Consider the following 22,797-nt stretch of genomic DNA (forward strand, 5'->3'; position numbering starts at 1 on the left):
AGTGTGCCGTTCTTGTATGTATAGTAGATAACGTCCTACTTTTAAGAATGGTGGAACGGTGAGAACGACGGATAATATTAATGAGTCGCAGGTGGCGCGTAGTACAGAGTATTTGTACATGTTATTATAATGTAAGGCGAGACTCAAATTCCAACACCTACTACCCCCAATGTCCGCTACGCTTGAAGTTTCGATGGACACTCTCAAGCTTGAACCCAAGCCTGACGTACCGACGTGCGTCCTCGTTGTCTGATATTGGTTATTCCTGCTTGCTCAGCGAACAAAGCCTAAGAGTCGAAGGGACTTTTCGGTAGGCTGTCTTTGAATGCAAGCATGTTCGATTGCTCATCATCACTCCTTCAGAAAACTTCCGACCGATTTCGATGGACCTGCCCCCCTGTGTACTGGGAAGCGGAAGGTCCAGGAGCGTATACACCCTTCCGATTTTTTGGGTTCACGTACACACTTGATGACCTGTGTCGATTAGGCGCTGAGGAATTGCCCCGGCGACGATACAAATCCTGAAAGCACGCGCGCCGTCAGCCATAAGTTGTCAGAGGATATCGTCAGCAAGACGCTCGTCGGCACCTCAAAAAGGTTCTAGGTAACTCCGAACATTGTCTAATCCGAACTTCGGACAGATTGGTTTTGACTTGCATCGCCGTTGGAAGTAACTACGATCAAAAGGATTTGGATCTCGCGACGGACCCAGATAAGATTGCCCTTTTCCAGAAGCTGTTTGGCTGGGAGGATCGCAGGCCACGATGGTACAAACGCGTCAAAGATGTATCTTGCATTGTCAATCTCCTTTTCGTTGTTCCGATGTCTTGCCACAGCGAGCAAAAGCTCATGCGATACATCTCTGGAGTATCGTTGTGTCATCAATTGCGTCTTTGATCTGCTCTGTCCCCGTTGTTCGCTGTCTCAATATTATCTTGTTTGCAGTCAGCGGCGAGAGCCACAACGCGTCCGATCGAAGTATGCTGTTCTTGGAGCTACTCTGTAGTCAAATGCAATACATTGATTTTTCTATTGCACTTCGAACGACACCCAGCAACTCATTTTATCATTACATAGCTTGCTATGTGATGTGTACGCCCATCAAGTACGATATCATAACATTGGCACCTCCAAATTGAGTTCGTCCTTGCCAGAGATGGGTGTTGATGCTGTGCTCTCAGTTGATCGAGTGCTGTAAGTCACATCCTGGAGCTCCTTTGCAAACACCGACCGCACATCCTCAATCACTGCCTTAGCAATCTCTGCGCCCTCCGCCCGGCCCCATAGTAATCCTTTTAATGGGTTGTATCTTGAGTAAACCCTCCCTTGAATTCCCGCCAACCTTAGTGCAGACTCTACTCCCAGCTCCTCCGCCTCCTTCACACTCACTGGCAACTTATACCTCATTGCCAGCCGACAATACCCATGCTCTACCCATTCTGGCACCAGATAGCTTCGCCCACGAAGTACCCACTCGATCTCCCTCAAATCTAGCGCTTTCATGATTTGGGCGAGTGCTGTGATGGCCGCATCCCGGGTCTCCGTCAACTCCCACATATTGGACAATGATAACACCGATAACCATTGTCCATCTGCTAAGCCATGGCCCTGGTCTGTGAACTTAGATAGAGGGCCGCTGTGGGGTAGACTGTCAGCACACGTTCAAGCGGAACGCTTAGGCGCTCACAAATGGAAGATCACTTTCAATAATGCTCCAAAGTCTGCCTTCTTTATTCCCTCTAACACAATCGGCTTCTCGTCTGTGATACCCTCTGCGCTCTCTTCTGTCTGTGGCAGACGTAGCATATCCCTAAACACGCCCGAGTTTTCTGCGAAGTATTTGGTGGGAATACGGAAGAGCTCATCTTCAACGAGAAAGACCTTGGTGTCGAGGTAGAAATCACTGTTGCGGTGGCGTGCTACTGATGGCGACGCTGATGCGGATGTGTTACTACTAGCTGGCGAGGAGGCCATGGTTTGTCAGCTGTACGGATGACAGGGAGGAAGCAGATTAGCGGGCGGTGGCCTCTATCTGGTGCTGATATAGAAAAATACTAAACCACGCCGAGGCCTTGAGGTTTTCATCGAGGTGAGTGCAGACTTGATCTGTCCTAGCGCTTAACGATAGACACAACATCCTTCCATACGCTTCACTGGACTGTTAACTAGAACTGACTGGCATGGAAGCCAATGTCGCACGAGTCTTCCGGATCCATGGACCACATATAGGCTATCTCTGGTAGTTGATGTGCTGCAATCATGAAACAATAATTAATGATGATGGTGTAGCGTGGATGTGTCCTAGGGGGGGACAGGAGAAGATCGGTGCAAGTCGCATTGCCATCTCGTCCGCAGACATGATCCTAATATTATCGTAGGGATATCCTTTGTGGATGATGGACTACCAAAGACCTGAGAACAGGTAATTGCTCGCAGCAATGATTTACCAGCCGATGAAAGGAGTGCGAACTACAATGCAGATATATCTAACTGCGCATGGATCTGCATCATATCTCTGTAAGGAAACGAATTCGGTATGCGGGTTCGATGGGCCATGAGAACAGTGGAGGACGGAGGCTGTACATACCGCAGCATTGATTGACTATGCCGCGCCTTGGGTATTGCGGGATTCAGTATTCTTGTTATCTTATTATCGCTTTGTGATCATTTTGTAGTGGTTCGATGATGGTTAGCGTACGGATCTAGCATAGGACACCATAGTTGGTATGAGCGACATTTAGATTTAAGGTGGTTAAATATGGGTTCGTCAGGTTCGTTTGAGTGGTTGGAACGCGGACGAAACCTCATATGTGATTTGACACGATCCGATACAATGAGGGGTAAGGACGATCACATCAAACCAAGTCTTTATTACACAAACTCCTCGCACAGCGATCCTATCGATTTAGAGGAAGGATCAAACTTCCATTCGTTCTATCATTCTATCAGAGCGGTATGGCATGCACCATGGCGACGGTCAGACGGGCCTCGAGATCAGAAAAATAGTATCAAGGGGGAGATTGGAGGAATCGTACTTGAGATCATGGAATCAAGGAAGTTCGGTTTCTTAATTCCTATGGCGTTGTACAATCCTACATGTGCGCGACACGCTCGGAACATATCCTATGACTGCTGTACTTTCAGGACATCTGAGCAATTAAACCTGCCAATGAATTGGTAGCTCATTGGAACAGAGAACAATGATTTACCTGCCAAGATAAGGAATGCGAGCTAGAATATAGACACGTTTACCCTGCTAAAGACTTGTTCGACCGTGGGTTATTACATATCTATTGGCCTTCAGTCCTAGTATGCCCCGACTGTGTGGTGCCGGGATTCTGGCAATGGTTTGGTGGTGACGCGGCGACGGACAGGAGGTGTTCGGCGGTCAGAGACCCAGCTTCCACATATCACTTCCACTGAGGCTCTGTAGACCACGGGATATGACTGTCCTCCGAGGCGGACATGTCCTGAGCGCTGCGCGCGTAGCCCTGATAAATGAGCGTGCCTCGGAGCGGGATACACGGAGGCTCGCCTGTCGTTACTAGCTATGTACCTGCTGTACCTTGAAAGTCGTTGTGTTTAGCGCTAGGCACCTCACCAGTAACTAACAAGTTCAATGAGACGCGAAAAGGAAAAGAAGGGCGCAAGATGTAGCACGGTGGCGATGAGATTCTCGGGCTCGGGGTGAAAATTATGAAGGTATGCTGAACTTTGATCACGACCTTGACCACGATCAGGAGACGATGGCCAACCTTCCAAGTCGTCACCAACGAATCGAATCATTGTACATCATATCGCCAAATGTGGCGACGGCTGCAACCGCTCTGTGTATTTTGAGGTTGGTCTCCATTCAAAGCGACTAACAGAGAAGGGATCTGTCGGTCATGCATTCGGCGCGCGGTCGCGCTGATGCAAATATTGACTGCGCGGCTAATTGGCTGGGTGGATGCCCAAGACTAGGTGAGGCAGAGTAACGTTGTTGCAATCAGCCAAGACTTCGGTGTGAGTTCTCCGACGTGCGATCGATATCCTGGACGTGTGGAGTGGTTGACTTTGTGGGTGGCAGATCAGAGTGTGGTGTGTGTCCAATGAGCAGAGTTCCTGGCCTGAGTCCCGACGCACAGCCATCCGAGATCACCAGAACCTGCTCTGTTCTTTCTTCTTCATTGAATTGGATCGGACAAGAACGGACGCAGGGAATGAGCTGCCCACGTCATAAAACAAAATTGGGACAAGGTCGCGTGGATGGGTGCAACGGAGGCATATGGGCGCTTGGGTGGGGATCGGAGCAGGAGCATGAGGAAGAGCATACTGCATTTCGCATCCCGTCTGCAGGCCTACGTACGATCACAATCGTATTTCGCGACGCGTGCGGAACACGACATAGACACCTCGACACCCGATGATTTGCTTGCTTGCCTACCAATGCAACCAACGCAAGGGATAATAGCAATACGAATACAAGGGAGTCACTGCGCGGCGATCCGCCGAGAAAGGAAATGGGTTCACCACGCGGGTCTGGTGGGCCATTGATCAGTGGGGGCTGTAGATACCATCGGCGCTGATTTGTTTGAGTTTGACGAGATATTGCGTATGTGATGATTGGTTAAACGCAGCGGAGTAGCCTGGACGGTATACGCTGAGTTGTCTTGCGATCTGGTGTTTTGGTGATTCGGGGGTCGGGGCGCGTCGAGGCGCTCACGGATCGGAGGTGTTTGTCGGAGGTTTGTATCGCTTCCGCTGCGCCTCTATGGCCACGGCGTTCAACTGTCCTCCGAGACAGACATGTCCTTGGAGCTGTCCTTGCGTGCATGAGAAGGGCTCGGGTGTGTAATGCTGCGCGCTTACTCAGTAAGCGTAGGCTTGATCATGAATCACGATTAAGTATGTATGATTATGATGGTGGGTAGCCGGCGCAGGGGGTCTTCGGTGTGGGAGGGAATGGCCACAGGTTTGGCGTGCCTCGGAGCGGGATGCACGGAAGCTCGCCTATCGTTACTCAAAATGTACCTTGGATTTATGTACCTTGGGTGCTGAAATGTTTGGCGCTACACACCTCGGCACCAACGAGACGCACGCAGAATAGATAGCGTGGAGGTGGTGGTTCCTCGGGCTTGATGTGAACATTATGGAGTTGGAATGCTGAGTACTAGATGTTAATCAGGCGATAGGGCAGTCAACCGTCGTCCCAGCGAATCATCGAGTCATGGAGATAATCAACCCAAATACGGGCACGACTGCCCAACTACTCTGTGTATTTGCACTGTTCGGAGGTTGTACTGTTCGGAGGTTGTTCGGAGGTCCGCTCGAATCGAGGGGCGCGAGGTGTAGAGGTGTAGAGGGGTGCTCCTATACGTCGGCCACCGGCGTTCGGTCTGACGATGCAGTGACTGAACGACTGATTGATGGGTTGTCCAGATGGAGAGACAGGCTGAAGGTGATTGGGTGGCTGGCTGAGTGGCTGAGGGCGACTCGACGGAGGAAGTTGACCGTGTGTGTAGCGCATGGAGTGGTGGTATGCCATGCAGGTACCATGAGGCGAGGTGGCTTGAGGGCATAGGTATGTAGATCACTGCTGCAGTGTTGATCCCGGCGCACAGCCTCGAGATCACCATCACCAAAATTTCCTTCCTTCCTCCCCCCCATCTCCGCCCTTCCTCCCCTCCTTCTGCATCCGAGCGCCGCATTGGCGCGCAGTCCCCGACGTCACTGAAGATTCGATTTGACGATCCGCGCATTTGGAGGCTTTGACTGGAATTGGGTGGGATTTACCGCAGATGTGCTGTTGAATCGGGGAGATCGTGGCCTTGGCGCGACGGAGGCAAATTAGCACGGAAGCAAATATGTTTTCGTTGGCGCGTAGGGGCGCGTAGCGCCTAGGATACGGGCGTCGGCGGGAGGCGATGGTGAAAATTTGGTGGATTGCATTGTGCGTCCCGTCCGCAGGCCTGCATAGATTGAGTGCTCGTGTTTTCGTATATCTGCGACGCGTCCGGAGCAGGCACCCCAAGTCCTCGATGCCCGATATCTCATTGGCTTACCCTACCAATGCTTAGGGATACTGCATTGTACGTCCCGTCCGCAGACCTACATAGTATGATTGTGTTTTCGTGTTTTCGTGCATCTGCGACGCGTCCGGAACGCAACGCAGACACCCCGAGCCCTCGATGCCCGATGATTTACTGGCGTACCTGCCGATGCAGGGGATAACAGGAATGCGAATACAGGGAAGCGACTGCGCGCTCTATACGCGGGTTTGGTTGGCCTGTAACAGTGGGCTGTACATCCCATTGGCCGTTCATTGATTAAATGTCTGACTGCGAATCGGTACGGTGTGGTGTGTTGGAACTAGAACTGCGCATTTGACAATAGCGAGGGTGAAATTGACTGGAGGTACAGTTGGGCCTGTGACGTCGGGGCTATTGCTGTTCGTTTGTGAAACCCAAGACGGAGGGGAGCACGCGCACGCGCACTGGTGAGGGGACTGGCATTCTCGGACTCGGGACTCGGGACTCGGGATGCTGATGGCGGGAGAGCGATGACGCGCTGGCGGATCGGAGGTGCTCCTCGGGGGTTGCAGGTGTGCATCGCTTCCGCTGCGGCTCTGGCCACGGCGTTTCAATATGCTCCGATATATCCTTGGAATCTGGATGCGGGCGAAGCGAAGGGGAATCGGGTGTGTGACTGCGCGCTTGGGAGCGTGCTGGCCACATAGGCTCACATAAGCAACATGGAAGGAGGGTGTGCCTCGGAGCGGAATGCACGGAGGCACGCTGGCGTATTGGCGCGCCGCGCTTCGCCACCGACGAGACGCGAGGGAACGCGCGTGGTGGCGGTGAGATCCTCGGAGTCGACGTGAACCGTCATCGCTACGAATACGCTGAGGGTTGCGCATGCTCGCCATGATCTCATCTCCCGACTCGCACAGCCCCGCATGGGGTACGTATATGGATAAGCCAATCCAATCCGCGTCGATTTGGCGCGAATCAAATAATCGGAATCGTCGAGGATCATCCGCCCGATTCCGAATACGAGGGTACTGCGTATGTGGATTCGCGTATATCGGGATATTTGGGTTCGGAGGATGCGCGGAGGTCCGCTCGAATCGAGGAGGCGAAAGGGGGCTCCTATACGTTAGGGGGTCGGCGGTCGGTCTGATGTCTTTTACTTGATGCAGTGATGGGTGGGTGATGGGTGATTGATTGTGCAGAAGAGTGGGAGCTGGTGGAGAGAGGGAGATCTGACAGCTGGAGGTCGACGGACGTGCGTGCCCGTATGCAGCGGTGTCGGTGTCAGCAAAGTGGTGGAGTACCAGGGATAGCGGTGAGTGGTGGTGATATGGTGGTGCTGATATGGTCCATGCAGGTACCATGAGGGGGGGGGCATAGGTACATGGATCACTAGTGGCGCACAGCCTCGGATTGATCACCAAAATTTCCCAACTTCCTAGCTTCTTTCTTTCTTTACTTTGCGCAGCTCCGTCCGAGTGCTTCGTTGTTATTGTTGTTGGTATTGTTAGTATTGCACCGCCGGCGGCAGTGAGTTTTAGGTGATTTGCGATCGTGCGGATGGAGAGACGGGAGAGATGAACGCGAACCAGCCCCGTGTTGCTTTGGCGCTTCGTGCAGGAGCCTCGTTAGCAGAGTTCGGGAGCTGCGCGTCTGGCGGGGAGTGATGGTGGAATTTGCGTTTTGGTGTTTCGGGTGTACGGTGTACGGTATCCAGTACGTCGGGCGCAGGCCTCCTTCGTCCGGTAGTGGTTGTGGTTATTGTTCTTGTTGTCGTTACTGGGTTATTGAGCGACGCGACGCGTTCGGAGCGTTTGCCAGTATCGGGTATCCAGGACCCAGTAAACATCAAAGTCGAGTCCCAGTATCCAGTAGAAGGAGGTGTCCAAGTGTGCAAACGTTCACATACGTGAAGTGCGATTTGCTATGCTACAGCTGGCTTGCTTGATAGGGATAATACCAAGAGGATTTGGGGCTGCCACTGACCAGGAAAGGCGGGATGTGGGGGCTGTGCGCACGATCGTTGAGTGATGGATGTGGATATGGAATTGGGTGTTTGGAGCGGGCTGCGCGTGTTATATTCGTATTCGGTGAGTGTTGTTGGCATTGGTGTTATTGTGTTATTGTGCTTAGGTGATGGTGAGTTCGTGATGGACGGATGGACGGATGGTTTGGGAGAAGTACTTGTTCTTGCACAGGTATCTGGTGAGCGCTTAGAGGAAGAGTTGGAGTGATGGATGGACGGACGATTCTTGTTCTGGATATAGTACGGTGGGTGTATGCGTTGTTGAAGGAGTGTACTGTGAGAGTAAGCGTAGTATGAAACGTTCATTGATGCAGCTGGTGGTAAGCGCAAGTGTTTTGGGGATGGGTTCTTTTGTTTGGGTGATGTAGGACACGGTTAGTTGGTTTCAGTCGTGAATGATTCGCGCGTGGGTTCAAACGTCTTACGGTGCTTCGCTCTTGTACGACGATCTTACGCTCTGGAATTACGCGAATGCGGGCCGTCTTGTGGTGGTTATGGCTTTGGAGTGATATGATGTAGATTTGATGACAAGGAAGCAAGAGAGCATGTGCAGACAGTGATGGGATCGATGGGGTATGGCGACGGTCAGACGGATGGGGAGGTCGAGATCAGAAAACGGAAAAGAAGGAAAAAGAGGTGATGGGCGAGATATAGAATCATGGAAGGTTCTTGGATCGGACGAGGAGAGGATAATGGAGGGGACGGGGATGACGGGCTGGTGATCTGGTATGCAGGTCGAGATATGGTATATGATCGTGGCCAGGGGAGAAGAGAATGTGCAGGGGGTGGCGGACGTGTAGCACATGGAGATGCGAAGGGAGTAGGGGGAGTGGAGGTCTGGCAATGAGACGACCGAAGCCGAAGAGAGGGTCCGGCGATGACGGCAATCAAGGCGGGAGTGAGGCCATGGGCTACGCTGAATCCGGTTGTGTCGGGATAAGGCTCGGGGTGTTTGACTGTCGGTTACCACGTTTCAATCGAGCTGCACAGCCCCAGCCTATTTTTGCATTCAATCCCAAAAGTCGCCGAAGAGGGTGGATTCGAAGTTGTCGGACATCCTTCACATAAAAATCACCTCGTTTTCTTCACTCACCCCGCAACAACTCCTCTCCCCATCGTACCCATCCAACGCACTCATGGCCTCCTGGCAATCCCTCCCAGCTGAAATGAAAATCGCAGTCCTCGACTTGCTGGACAACGTCGACGTCCGTGCCTTGGCCGCAACACAGAGATCCATCTACCCTCTCTGCATCCCGTCCCTTTTCACAGTACGTCCCATCATCTGACAATCTCTCTCTCTTCTTTCCCGACCTTCCACACAGAAAATAGTCCTTCGCGATTGGCAGGCGATCGTCCTCTTCCTCCAGAGCGTCCCATCACACTACCTCTCCCACACACGCTCCCTCGAACTGTCCACCCACGGCGATCCCACAAATGCTCCGCGCACAGACGCTGTCCTACGCATCCTCACCGCAGCACCCCGCCTCCACCATCTCGTCCTCAAGCTCGCAGGCCCCCTAGACAACCGCGCCATCCCCTGCTTCGCCCCCATGAACCGCCTCAAGACACTCGCCATCTCCAACTCCGCAGACGAGAATCACCTTCCCATGTGGGTTGATGATATGCCCATCCTTTTCGTTGCTCCCACAACTGACTTTGTTCCGTTTACAGCAGCGAGCGCTTTGTCGTCTCCGTCGCAGCGACCATCCCCCACCTCCAGGAGCTCTCCCTCGACTCCATCTCCCGCTCCAAGTTCCACGTACACGACTCTGAGCACCTCCCCATCTACGTCCCCCTCGTTCTAGGCGACACAGACATCCCAGACCACCCCACCCTCGGCCCCCACCTCAACCTCCCCTCCCTCCTCACCCTCCCGTCCCTCCGCAAGCTCCACATCCACGGCACCCACCTCGGCGACCCCGCCTGGGCCTCCGTCGACGTCCGCTGCAAGTTGGAGGTCCTCGACCTCGGCAGCTGCTGCCACGAGAACGACGCCGTCAACCGCGTCTGCACAGAACGCATCATGGCCGCCGTCGGCCCCACAGTCGACGAGTTTGCGCTGACCACCAGTGTCCAGGACGCAAAGTTTGCCCAGAAAGGTGTGACGCCGCTGCAGAAGCTCCGGAAACTTCACATCTCGCCGTTCTTCCCCGTCGACAGCATCGTCGACACCGTGTCCAACCTCGCCGGCTCGCCCATAGAGAGCCTCTCAGTGCAGTGCTACGAAGACGACGTCGTGGATACGTGCTCGGCGATGGAAGAGTTCCTCAGCCTCCGTGTCGAGCGCGGGCCGCTGTTTTACGACCGATTGAAGACGATCCACGTTACGGTGACTGCGAACGACTTTGACATCGACGGCGATGGCCACGACGACGATGATGGCGACGACGATGATGATGTCAAGGGAATGGGCGCAGCGGACGACGAGGACGCAAAGGAGCGCAGCGAGGCCTTCAGGCGCCTCCAAGAGTTCTGCAACGACTTGAAGCTGGCGAGCGAGGTCGGGAGCCGGGCCGCGTCCGCGACCCCCATCGGGGGCAAGTGCAACGCCACTGGGCCGGCCGCAAATGGGAGCAAGTGCTACCCGCCGTGCGATGCGGAGACGGAGAAGGCGATGGAGAAGGAGGCGGGGAAGTACTTGAATGGCCGTGCGAGGCATGGGCTCGGCGCGCTCTGAGCGCAGGAAGCGTATTGTTCGCCACTTTCCTCTTTTCATATCAGACCAGCCTTGCCCTCCCCCCATAATACCATATATTTCACGCCGCCACGACGCTTCACGCTATTTACGCCCACCTCTCTTCGCTTATCATAGCGCGTACTCCGTCTAGACGCCCCTCCCAATCCACCTATTCACTCACTGCTCATTGGTTATTGGTTATTTACGTGTGCATAGTTGCATGCTTTATCGTTATTGGTCGGGACCGCGCAAGAACTTGTAATACTACTATTTTGTACAGTATGGGCTATCTGTACTTTTAGGCCTTGGGCATGCATCGTTCATTCAGTCATTCATATGTCATATGTTGGGAAGATATTGTGAGAAAGCTTGCTTGAGCTTGGCTTGAGGTGGTGCCGAGAGTAAGACTATCACTTTGCAAAATGATTTTAGGATCCTGTAGACTCAAGATATATATTGTCTTTGAACGATTTGTAACAACTCAGGCCTCGCGCCTGACTTCCTCCCTTCCTGTCCACGTGCGTTCACTTAGACTTTGGCTTCTTATAGCTTCTGTTGGTCATATATTACATGTCTTGACTATCTTATCTTATCCTCTGATAAATCTGAGCCGTTCATGCCTCACGTCACTCTTACATATCGCGGAATCGACAAAAGTCGCGCCATGACTGCGCTGCGCATCCGCGATTGCCGTTAACGACCCAAGGACGACGCTCTGCGCGTTCCAACCAACTTTGTCAGTCTCTGGAAACTGTACGCCTGTCCCACCGGGCCCGGGGTCAGTCGGGCGCCATGCCTCGTCCCCGCTGCCTCTGCCGGCAACGCACCATTGTGCGGCTCCCCCTCACACACCACAGTGTGCTGAGGGTCTACAGGAGTGCCTGGCTCCGGCAGCTGGTCGTTTGGCGCGCACTCCTACACGGATGGGTCGGGGGGATGACGGAATGGGGGTTCTGGTGCGAGGGAGGTAAGTACTGAGTCACTCAACTCCAACTTGGTGAGTTCATCAGCTTGCGGCTCGCTACCACTATACTCCCCAACGATCGCACAAGATTCCTCGACGACCTTGGGTTGTGGTAGACCGAGTGCGATACACCGGCAAAGGCGATTGTGCAGTGACAGTGGTCCTACATCACAAGCCCTCGCGGAACTTGATTGCGGCAGCGACACTCAGGAAGCGGTTGGCGCGCCATACAGTTTCTTCACACCACACGATTAACATCATCCTGATGATATATTCTCGTTATAGCGGTTATTATCAGGTACTGTAGCAATCGTCAGGCCTGCGTCACCGTGGCTCGCCGGTACTGTAAGGGCAACCTCAAGGTGGCCGACAGCGCAGGCCTAGCAGAGGGAGAATCCAAAGAGATGAATAAGACTAACTACAATACATGAGAGAGCTGCTCACCTAGCAGAGGGAGAATCCAAAGAGAACAGGATGGGGATTCTCCATGCTAGGAAGCGAAGTATATACTGTAGTAGCGTGGGAGGAATGAAGGGTAACTGTACAGTACACCAGCCACAGGTACAAACAAATATCACAAGGTACGAGGGGGCATGTGATAATGAAGTGGAAGGGGAATGTACAGGAGCCGTGCCAGCGACCTGGGGGAGTGGGGACAAGGAATAACGAAGTGGGAAAGGAAGATGGAGGTAGCCCGGACGAGCCCCGAAGTGTATCTACGAGTCCGAGTGAGTCCGAGTGAGTCCGAGCGAGTCCGAGGCGTCCGAAGCGCGGGAAGACTTCGGAGTCACCGGACGAGGCTCGGATACGAAGGGAGTGAACGGAAGGGAAGCGGAAAGGAAAGGGGATGAAAGAAAGAGGAAAGGGACGAGGAGGAAGGGGGCAGGACAGGGGGAAAAGGGGAAAATAGGAGTGTCCCCTTACATCACCCCCCCTTCAAGGTTGCGGCGACCCGACGCGAAGATTCCTGCCTGCCGCGCCATGAATTCACCAACCCCGAAACTCCGGATTGCTGCGAGAAGATGTCGAAGTACGATTGCGCAGAGCCCGGAGCCTTCCGACTACGCCAACGCTCCCAGGACTGGTCCAGTGCTGCAGGAGTCATCCGGAGAGGTAGAGCAGTCGTCGGATTCATCGGACTCGTCCGGAGTACGCGTACTGCATCTGGATGACGATCATGGAAGTCCTTGACCTTCCGGGCAGCATGCTGGAGGTTGCTCGTGGGCTCCCAGGAGTCGTGCTCGATACCATAGCCTCGCCAACGCACCAGGTACTTCAGGACCCGACCGAACCGTCTGCTATTCCGGACCTCTTCTACCTCATGCTCCTCTTCTCCGTCAACGAGCTGCGGAGGTGGCGGAGCAACAGGGCGTCTACCCGGGATGGGGTCCGGAACGAAGGGAGAGAGTTTGACCACAGGGAAGACGGGATGGAGACGGGATAAGCCCAGAGGGAGCTGGAGCCGGTACGCTGCCTTGCCAACCTTCTGGACGACCTTGTAAGGACCAAGTCGTGCGTGTCCGAGTTTCCGGGAGGGTCGGGCAAGGTTGATGTCCGACGAGTCCAGCCAGACCTTGTCACCCAGTTGGTACTCCGGAGCAGGAGTCCGACGCTGATCGTAGTAGCGCTTCATGTCGTCCTGAGCCTTGACCAATGCGGAATGAGCCTCGTCGACTGCGGACTTCATCCGGTCTACGAACTCGTTTGCGGACTCCATCCGAGACGGTGGTTGGTGAGGTTCGAACCCGAGACGAGGATGACGGCCGGTATCCAGGAGGAAGGGTGACTGCTGAGTGGACGCATGGACCCGGTTGTTGTACGCAAACTCCGCCATAGGCAGGAGGCGAGCCCAGTCGTCCTGACGCTCTCCGACGAAGATCCGGAGATAGGACTCGAGTTCCTGGTTGGTCCGCTCCGTCTGTCCGTCGGACTGGGGGTGGTACGCAGTGGAGGCAGCCAGCTTGATTCCGAGCATCCGGTAGACTTCTCGGGTGAACTCTGCAACGAACTGCGGACCCCGGTCGGACACAACGGACCGAGGGAGTCCATGCAGCTTCCAGACATTCTGCAGGTACAAGTTTGCGGATCCGAGGGCAGACACTGTGGTGTGAGTTGGAATGAAGTGGGCGCGTTTGCTTACGGAGTCGACCACGTTCATGACAGCATCAAACCCATCGGACTCCGGAAGCTCGACGATGAAGTCAACACTCAGCCGATCCCAGCGTTCATCCGGAATGGGAAGCGGATGAAGTTCACCCATGGGCGGATGCCTTTGGGCCTTCGTCCGGAGACAGAGGTCGCAATGGCGGGTGTAGGATCCGATGTACCGGGACATGTTGGGCCACCAGTAGCTGCGCGAAACGAGCTCTAGGGTCTTCCATCTGCCGGCGTGTCCTGCGACCTTGGTGTCGTGGTGCTGAGCTACAATAGTCCGACGCAAGTCTGGTGAGTCCAGAACGTAGATCTTACCCTGGAACATGAGGAGTCCGTCCGATTGGGACCATTCCGCGCTTCGGACTGTCTTGCGACTGCCCTGGGTCTTCTTCAGCTCCTCTGCCGCCTTTGCCACTGCATCTTCAAACTTCGCATTCCGCACTCCAGTCCGGATAGCCGTGAGGATATCCTTCTCCTCCCCTTCAAGAGTGACACCCGTGGCACGGACAGCAAAGTAGGAAGGCTTGAGCATCACTACATCCTTGTTGTCATCCTTACCATCCGAATGATCCGAGAGAGCGTCCGGTTTACCCATAGTCCGACCCGGACGATGCTGGAGAGTGAAGTCGAAGCGGGAGAGGTATAGCGACCAGCGGGCTTGACGACGGTTGAGCTTCTGGGCCTTGATGAAGTACTCCAGGTTCTTGTGGTCCGTCCAGATCTCGAACGGAGTCTCTGCGCCTTCAAGGTAGTGCCGCCATTCTTCGAGCGCCCGGATGATTGAAAGCATCTCCTTGTCGTGTATTTCGTAGTTCCGCTCCGCAGCCTGTAGACTTTTAGAGTAGAATGCGACAGGATGCCATTTACCATCATCCGGATCCAGTTGCGACAAGACTGCACCCGTAGCATAGTCCGACGAGTCCGCTTCAACCCGGTATGGCCGATCCTCCTTCGGAAAGACCAGAACGGGCTCCGAAGTGATCAGCTCTTTGATCCGAAGAAACGCGGATTGAGCGGAGTCGTTCCACTGCCATTCCTTTGCGCAAGTGAGGTCGAAGAGAGGCCGAGCGATATGCGAGTAGTCCTTGATGAAGCGGCGGTAGAAATTGACGAACCCGAGGAAGGATTGGAGTTCAGTCCAAGTCCGAGGGGTTGGCCAGTCCGCGACTCCGGAAACCTTCACGGGATCCATCTCGATCTTACCCTCGGAGATGACGACACCGAGATACTCCACCTTGGTCTGCTCAAATTCGCACTTGTCTGCTCGGAGGAAGAGCTTGTTCTGCTGGAGGATCTCCAGGACACGCCTGAGGACCCGGCGATGCTCTTCGCACGTCTTGGTGTAGATCAGAATGTCATCCAGATAGATAATGACCACACCTTCCGTAATGAGCTCCCGGAAGAGGTCGTTCATCATGGTCTGGAAGGTAGATGGGCTATTCGTCAGTCCGAAGAACATTACCAACGGCTCGAAGAGTCCGCGCGTAGTCCGGAACGCGGCCTTCCACTCGTCACCCTCCTTGATCCGGATGTTGTTGAAACCCCACCAGACGTCGAGCTTGGAGAAGTAGCGAGCGTTCCGGAGTTTATCCACCAAGTCCGAGATGAGCGGAAGTGGGTACCGGTTCTTGACCGTCATGCTGTTGAGCTTCCGGTAGTCCTGGACCAAGCGGAGCGATCCGTCCTTCTTCTTAACAAAGAACACCGGGGCGGCCATGGGCGACTTGCTGGGGCAGATCCGACCAGTCCGGAGATTTTCTTCCAGAAACTCGTCCAGCTGTTTCTGCTCCGCGGGGGACAGCGGGTAGCACTTGGTAGAGGTCGGTTCCGCTCCGTCCACTAGCTCAATGGCGTGATCCCACGGACGCGGCATGGGCAGTTCATCAAAGGACTCCTTGGCGAAGACGTCCTCGAATTCTCGGAGGAAGCCCGGGACTGCGCTGTTCCGAGGATCGTGGGGTTTGTTGCGCTGGAAGGCCAATGCGAGACGCTGCGAGACCGTCTCCGAAGCTCGGACGTGTTCTTCCCGAAGACTCTGAAGGTACTCCGGAGTCGGAGGAGGAATGGTTGCGAAGATACGGTCGCCCTTCTCAAGTTCGGAGTCATCCGGAGTTGTGGCCTCATCGTCCGCGTCGTCATCCTCACAGTCCTGAAGCTGCGGGAGCTCGTCCGAGTGCAGTTCCTCGACCATTGGCATCGGACCCATACGACACTCCCGGAGCCGTACGGACTCCTTGCGTCGGGTCAGCTTGTCATGGCGGAACTCCTTCCGGCAGGTATCGCATCCGGACGGACAGCGGCTCATGGTCACCTCCTTTGTCTGCCAGTCAATCTCGGGGTTGTGCTTCCGAAGCCAGGTGTATCCGAGGATGATGTCCTGCCGTCCGATGTTAGTGACCGCGAAAAGCATCCGTTCCGTGTGATCCTTGAACCGGAGTACAAGGTCCACGACTTCGGAGATGGATCTGTTTTCATTTGGTGATCCGTCAACATTGAAGACCGGGATCGGGGCGGACAGCTTGCGCCGGGTGAAACCATGGGCATCAGCGAAGCGCGGATGCATGAAGACTCCGGTGGCTCCGCAGTCCACCAGGGCCTGCAGTGTGCATCGGTGTTGTGTATCCGTGCTCTGCACTTCAACGGGTATATCTAGCGAGCACCTGACGATCCACCACATCTTCGGTTGGACCCCAGGTGGAACCAGGTGGGTGGGTGGCATTCACCTGGTGTTCACCTGGACTCACCTGGCATTCAAGTGGCAAAAAGGTGGATTTTGGTTTGGCTGTAATGGCCCAGAAATGCCACTTTTTTACCACTTTTGGCCACTTTTTTACCAGGTGGACACCAGGTGAGCCATACTGGATGAGTGGTATCCATGTGATGTCCATGTGGTATTCACTTGAATTTCCACCTGAACACCACATGAATGCCACCCATATACCAGGTAGACAAAGTGCTAGTATTGAGGTGGGGTTCATCTGGCATTCATGTGGACATCACATGGCAATGTCATGGCCAATATGTTATTTTGTAGTGCTGTTATGATTTTATCTTATTTTATTGTATTTTCTATGATTTTCTATGAATTTTTAGCAATTTATTGTATTTTCTATGATTTTCTATGAATTTTTAGCAATTTATTTGAGTTTCTTTGGCATTTTCTGGCGTAATTTCCGCTTTGGGACAGCCAGAAATGGATTAGCAACAGTTATCTAAAGATAAGTCATTTTCCTCGGACGGGCGCTTATTTGGCGCTTATTGACGATTATTAATATTCTTTTTCTTTTTCTTTTTCTTTTCTTTTTCTTTTTCTTTTTGTGGACGGGCGCCTATTTTCGGCAATCAGCGCAACACCACGTGCATGTGACTGCCGTGCCATGCTGGCACACGACACCTCTATCTTCTCAACCACCACCATCCCCCCTTCTTCTGCCTTCCCCCCAACGCCCCACCACAGCAATATGCCCCCACGCAAGCCCACTTCGACGCAGCGCAAGAACAAGGAGGAGGGGACCACAATGTGAGTGTGTCCCCCAGTTTTTTCTTTTTTTTTCACTGACACTGCCCCCACTTGTGTCCCATGCCCTATGCCCACGTCCCCCACTTTCACACCACCCACGCCTTTGCCCTTGCCCGGACGCTCGACGCCCCCCATGCATCCCCACACCCCCGTTTTCAACGACGACGACGACGATGCCCCCCACACATCTCCACACCCCGTTCTCAATGACGACACTCCCCATGCATCCCCACACCCCCGTTCTCGACGACGACACACCCCATGCATCTCCACACACCCCGTTCTCGACGTCGCCAACGATGATGCACGCCCGCACCCCATTCTCGACGACGCCCCCCACGCACGCCCGCACCCTTACACCTCACCCCTACCCCCTGTCTACCCCTGGCCCCTGGTCATCAACATGTACCCCTGATCCCCCCCTTGGCCCCCATCCACAGGGCTTCTACCAAGCCCAGGTCCACCAGGTCCGCAACCAAGGCCATGCAGCATGAGCTCATGTGAGTTTGTCATTGCCAGTAGTGTACCAGTAGTCAGTAGTCATACATCATGAGTAGTAGATAGAATAAATATAAATAAATTCTTTTAAATCTCAAATAAATTAACAATCAATTAACAAACCTTTTCTGATAGTGTGGACATCCCTGTAACCAAGAAGAAACAAACCAAGGCTAAGAAGAACAAGAATATGTGAGTTACTGCCTGTATCCCTCTGTTTGCTTATGCTCATTGTCCGTAGCACCTCTGCCAACCGTGATGCAGCTGATGAAGAAGCTAATGAGACTATGGTAGAGAATTTGACTGTGTAAGTCTTTGCTTGTCATTATTTGTGATTGTACAACTCATCTTTTCGCACCAGTACTGCTAGGACGCTTCAGGAGAGTGGTGCTCCACTTGCACCACCTGCTCGTCGAGTTGGGACTGGAGTCACCTTGGCTCCAATCACTCCGAGTATCACCACGTCTCGCATCAGGCGTGAAGAGCCAGAGGACATACCCCAGATCGCCAGCAAAGATAAAGGCAAAGGTAGAGACCTCACTAACTTGGGCTCATCAGACACAGAGGAGATAGATGAAGGAGAAGACGACGAGGCTGAGAAGTCTGATGAAGAGGGCGACAAGGAGAAAGATGCTGATGCTGGTAGCAATGGCGATGAAGATGGTGAGCCGAAGAAGACTGACGATGAGGACGACGATGAGGACGATTCCGCTGAGGTGCCCATGCATGCTGACTTGTCAGACAACAACGACGACACCATGGAGGTTGCCCCCACCACTCCCAAGCGCCCTGCCACCCCCGCCAAACCCACCACCGCTTCCAAGCGCAGGGCCAGCACTTCGCCCACCACCACTCGTCAGATGGGTAAGGGTTTGCGCAAGGGCATCACCCATGCCAGTGGTTCTTCCCGTCGAGCTTCTCCCTCTCCCACGTCTGACGATCTTGAGGATTTGCAAGGCGCATCCCGCACCATGGGTGGTGTCGCTAGAGGCAAGGCCATGGGTATTGCCCTCAACATGGCTGACTTTGGTGAGTTCTCTCTTTTGCTATCAAGTTCAATTCTGACTTGATATTCAGACACCAACATGGAGTCTGATGCCCCGCCTGTCATGGGCATGGTTCATGTCTTCAAGAATGGGGCATCGCCTCTGGAGGGTCCCACACCTCTTGCGGTGAAAGTCCCCATCAAGAACACTCTGGGGCCTGTCCTCACTGCTGCTGCCAAGAAGATGGTGGCCCTTATTAGTAAGTTTCTTCTTTCTCCTTCGCGTTTTTGACTTATTGGTTGCCAACAGGCTCTGACATCCTTCTCTGGGATGCTAAGACCCTCATGTGGGAAGTAAAGGGCCCCTACGCCATTGCTGTCGACGACAATGAAGCTGCCATTTGGGATGATGAGAATATACTCAGAATTGGAATTGTATGTAAATTCCGACTTGACTTGAAAAAATTCTGACACCATTTCAGCAACCATCTGAGGTTAACCTCTCCTACCTTCTGCCTCCCTCCCCCTCCATCAACTCCACTTCTGCTTCCTCAGCAGTCTCCTCCATCGCGCCCTCCGCTTCCATCTCCGTTGCTGGCACCTCCACCACTCCCGTCAACAGCCTCATCACCGCCTTCCCCAACGACCCTCTTCTTCTACGAATTGCTACTCGTATGGAGGTGCCACTCCATATGACCAACAGCGGCAAGGGTAATGGTGGTCTGGTCAACATGTATGCCCGCTATCAGCTTGCTGTAGGCGCCATGGCCAAGTGGAACAGGCTCACCACTCCATGGGATGGAGCTCCTGTTGAGGAGGCTGTCCTTCGCTCCATTTTCATCAAGAGGACAAACTTCGGCACCTATGGAGCCCTCTTCAAACGCTGTCTCAAGTTCCCCATGCTCATGGACATGTTGCAGAACCCCGACTACGACTTTACGTCTGAGGCTCATACGAAGGTCTGGGGAGGTCGTGAAGTTGGCAGGATGACTCTGGGGAAGGTTCTGGATGAGTTGGAGGCAGAGCTTGCAGCAGAGGAGGCAAAAGTCGTCGCTGAGAAGGCCAAGAAGGCCAAAGAGGCAAAGAAGAAGTGTGCAGCTAAGAAGGCTACAAAGTAGGTAGCTTACTCTTTGTATTAGTGTAAATGCAACAGTCATTTCACTTGTTCTTTTTCGTCTGAACTTCAATGCATTTCAACAAATACTGACTTGCCCAGTTTCTGTTTACAGGGTCTTTGGATGGTGCTATCCGTCCTTTTCTTGCTAGGACTCCTTCCATGTGCCACCGCAGCTCCTCTGGAGGACCCGTTTCCCGACATCCGGTTTGCTGACTTTGCCAAAGTCATCAAGCTGACCTTTGGTGAGAACATCAGTCTGGCCACAGTCCTGATGCTCCTCTTCAGCATCACCACCAACACCGACATTCTCAACTTGCATGGCCAGCAGAGGGCTGTGAGTAGTAACAACCAGGTCGTCACTAGCTGGATGGCAGCCTTTGTTTGTGCCATCAAAGACAAGCTTCAGGTTGATGTCTCTGACGTCCCTGGTGACTCTGATGATGATGATGCTGGTGCTGGCAATGTCGATTCAGACTCTGGGTCCTCTGAGGACAATATGGATGCCTCTGACAATAATTCCAACTCTGGATCTGATATCTCTTTCTGGCCAGCGACAACCACAAATCGTGTTCTGCAAAGAGCCAGACCACCATACTTGGTAGAAAAATCGACTCTCTCTGCCACTCTCTGGATCTCTCCACGCATAACAATAAATGCCAGCTATGTCGCAAACTCCTGTCCATTTCCACTTCCTCCATTTGGCCTATCATCATCATCACCCCTCCTGTCATGGGCTGCTCTACTGCTGGCTGTCATGGCCATGGTCTCACTCAATACCTCTGTGAACGTGATATCTCCAAAGTCACCTTGCTTCATGGAAGTGAGTGCTTTGAGAAGGTTCCGGTATTGGCTGGTAGATGTCCCAAGTGCTCCACCATGTTCTGTGCAGACCATGAGAGCTTCATTGACGACAATCGACAACTCGCACTCTATCTTCCCAATGCCAAGTACCTCAAAGTTGGCAAGCAGGTCTGGGTGGATCGCATTGTCTCCAAGGCTGTCATGAATGCCAACTACAGCTTCCATGCTTCGACAGCAGCAATAACAGAGTTCTGGAACTATTCGTTTGTCCAGCCCAGTGGAGCTTCATTCACTCTCACTCATAGACAAGTCTGGAAAGCCTTTGTCTTGGAGTCCATCCGCCTACTTGCAGGTTTCAGCAACTCGACCATGATCTTCATGGACAATCTGAAGATCAGTGAGCTTGTGGCCGCTGCCTACTTGTACCTTGGAGATGGGGGAATCATCCGCAGCGCAGTTGGCCATTCATGCGATGAGTGCTGTCATGCATTCAAAGATGTGGCTGACGTCATTCCCAACCAGGATGACAATCCCGCTGCTCTTGCTGGTCATGATGAAAATCGTGATGTGCCTGAGTATGCAGGGCCTGCTGTGGCAGCAGCTGTTGCAGATGCTGTTGAAGTGATGTGCACACTTGTTGTACAAATGTATAACAAAGTTGCGCTATACCAAGCGCCTGGTTCCCACGCATTGGGGACCACCCATAGACACTGCCAACACCCATGGGAACGACCTAGGTCATCATGGGATGACTGGTGTTGACAGGATTGCTAAAAGTGCGCAAGCACTGTTTAGCAATCTGTACATACTTTACAAGCGCACGACTCCCACGGTCAATGCAACGTTCCCACGTTCAGCGCCCCATTAGTAGGTCTGTTGACCTCTATTGTGACGGCCGGAACAGGCACCGGAACGCCTCGGTCTCAGCAGGGAAGCAAAAGGAGCGAAAATGAAACATGGAGCCATCATTAGAATGATGTCTGGCATGTTCCCAAGCTGCTCCGGAGCTAATCAAATTCGGACGCGATTTAGTGGACACCAATCTTCACGCCTCGCGCAGAACAGTACCCGTGGGAACCTGGGATGGTCATTTTCCTTACATGTCTAGAGTAATAGATGTTAAACTATAGGCTATTATAGTTTGATCAGAAGCTTGTAGAAGCGTCCTAATACACTCTAATTGCCTTGGTAACAATCACTAATGATGTGTTGATGCAATCAATCAATAATATGTAATGATTTGCGCTCTATTGACTCTTTGTGTCTATTACTCTAGACATGTATGGAAAATGACCATCCCAGGTTCCCACGGGTACTGTTCTGCGCGAGGCGTGAATATAGGTGTCCACTAAATCGCGTCCGAATTTGATTAGCTCCGGAGCAGCTTGGGAACATGCCAGACATCATTCTAATGATGGCTCCATGTTTCATTTTCGCTCCTTTTGCTTCCCTGCTGAGACCGAGGCGTTCCGGTGCCTGTTCCGGCGGTCACAATAGAGGTCAACAGACCTACTAATGGGGCGCTGAACGTGGGAACGTTGCATTGACCGTGGGAGTCGTGCGCTTATAAAGTATGTACAGATTGCTAAACAGTGGTTGCGCACTTTTAGCAATTCTGTCAACACCAGTCATCCCATGATGACCTGGGTCGTTCCCATGGGTGTTGGCAGTGTCTATGGGTGGTCCCCAACGCGTGGGAACCGGGCGCTTGGCATAGCGCAACTTTGTTATACATTTGTACAACAAGTGTGCACATCACTTCAACACAACCCCCTGATGCAACACTTGGTGGACCCACGTATTGGGGCACCCACAAACAACCCCCTGGCCCAATACATCCTCCTATCCCACCAATCCCATCATCTCCCTCAACTTTTCCACTTGTGGTTTGGCCAGTGCTTTGGTGAGCAGGTCTGCCGGCATTTCCTCTGTTTGAAGATAGACTGGCTGGATGCGCTTGCAATCAACTTGATCGCGTAACCAAAAGAAGCTCAAGTCCAGTTGCTTCATTCTGCCATGGTGTTCGGGGTTCTTTGCCACTCTA

At 53.3% G+C, this 22,797-nt stretch overlaps 4 protein-coding genes across 4 annotated transcripts; 3 read left to right on the forward strand and 1 right to left on the reverse strand.

The window, feature by feature from the left end:
• Positions 1-169: 169 nt before the first annotated feature.
• Positions 170-604, forward strand: PC9H_005970 (uncharacterized protein; the record flags this gene model as incomplete). The annotated part of the gene is made up of 4 exons (XM_036775527.1): positions 170-234; positions 278-310; positions 364-418; positions 488-604. 4 exons carry the CDS (start codon positions 170-172, stop codon positions 602-604), a joined length of 270 nt encoding a protein of 89 aa, XP_036631546.1.
• A 509-nt stretch (positions 605-1,113) lies between these two features.
• PC9H_005971 (uncharacterized protein) lies at positions 1,114-1,974 on the reverse strand (the record flags this gene model as incomplete). The annotated part of the gene is made up of 2 exons (XM_036775528.1): positions 1,114-1,636; positions 1,688-1,974. The coding sequence occupies 2 exons, from the start codon at positions 1,972-1,974 to the stop codon at positions 1,114-1,116; spliced, it is 810 nt and encodes a 269-aa protein (XP_036631547.1).
• Positions 1,975-9,173: 7,199 nt separating this feature from the next.
• Positions 9,174-10,714, forward strand: PC9H_005972 (uncharacterized protein; the record flags this gene model as incomplete). Its single annotated transcript, XM_036775529.1, has 3 exons — positions 9,174-9,305; positions 9,360-9,646; positions 9,709-10,714. The coding sequence occupies 3 exons, from the start codon at positions 9,174-9,176 to the stop codon at positions 10,712-10,714; spliced, it is 1,425 nt and encodes a 474-aa protein (XP_036631548.1).
• Positions 10,715-17,525: 6,811 nt separating this feature from the next.
• PC9H_005973 (uncharacterized protein) lies at positions 17,526-21,515 on the forward strand (the record flags this gene model as incomplete). Its single annotated transcript, XM_036775530.1, is given in 10 exon segments — positions 17,526-17,819; positions 17,833-17,852; positions 17,986-18,042; positions 18,092-18,157; positions 18,212-18,879; positions 18,928-19,095; positions 19,146-19,270; positions 19,318-19,949; positions 20,052-20,772; positions 20,820-21,515. 10 exon segments carry the CDS (start codon positions 17,526-17,528, stop codon positions 21,513-21,515), a joined length of 3,447 nt encoding a protein of 1,148 aa, XP_036631549.1.
• Positions 21,516-22,797: the final 1,282 nt, after the last annotated feature.

This window comes from Pleurotus ostreatus (genome assembly GCF_014466165.1).
Source record: "Pleurotus ostreatus strain PC9 chromosome Unknown scaffold_4, whole genome shotgun sequence".
NCBI classification, from domain to species: Eukaryota; Fungi; Basidiomycota; class Agaricomycetes; order Agaricales; family Pleurotaceae; genus Pleurotus; species Pleurotus ostreatus.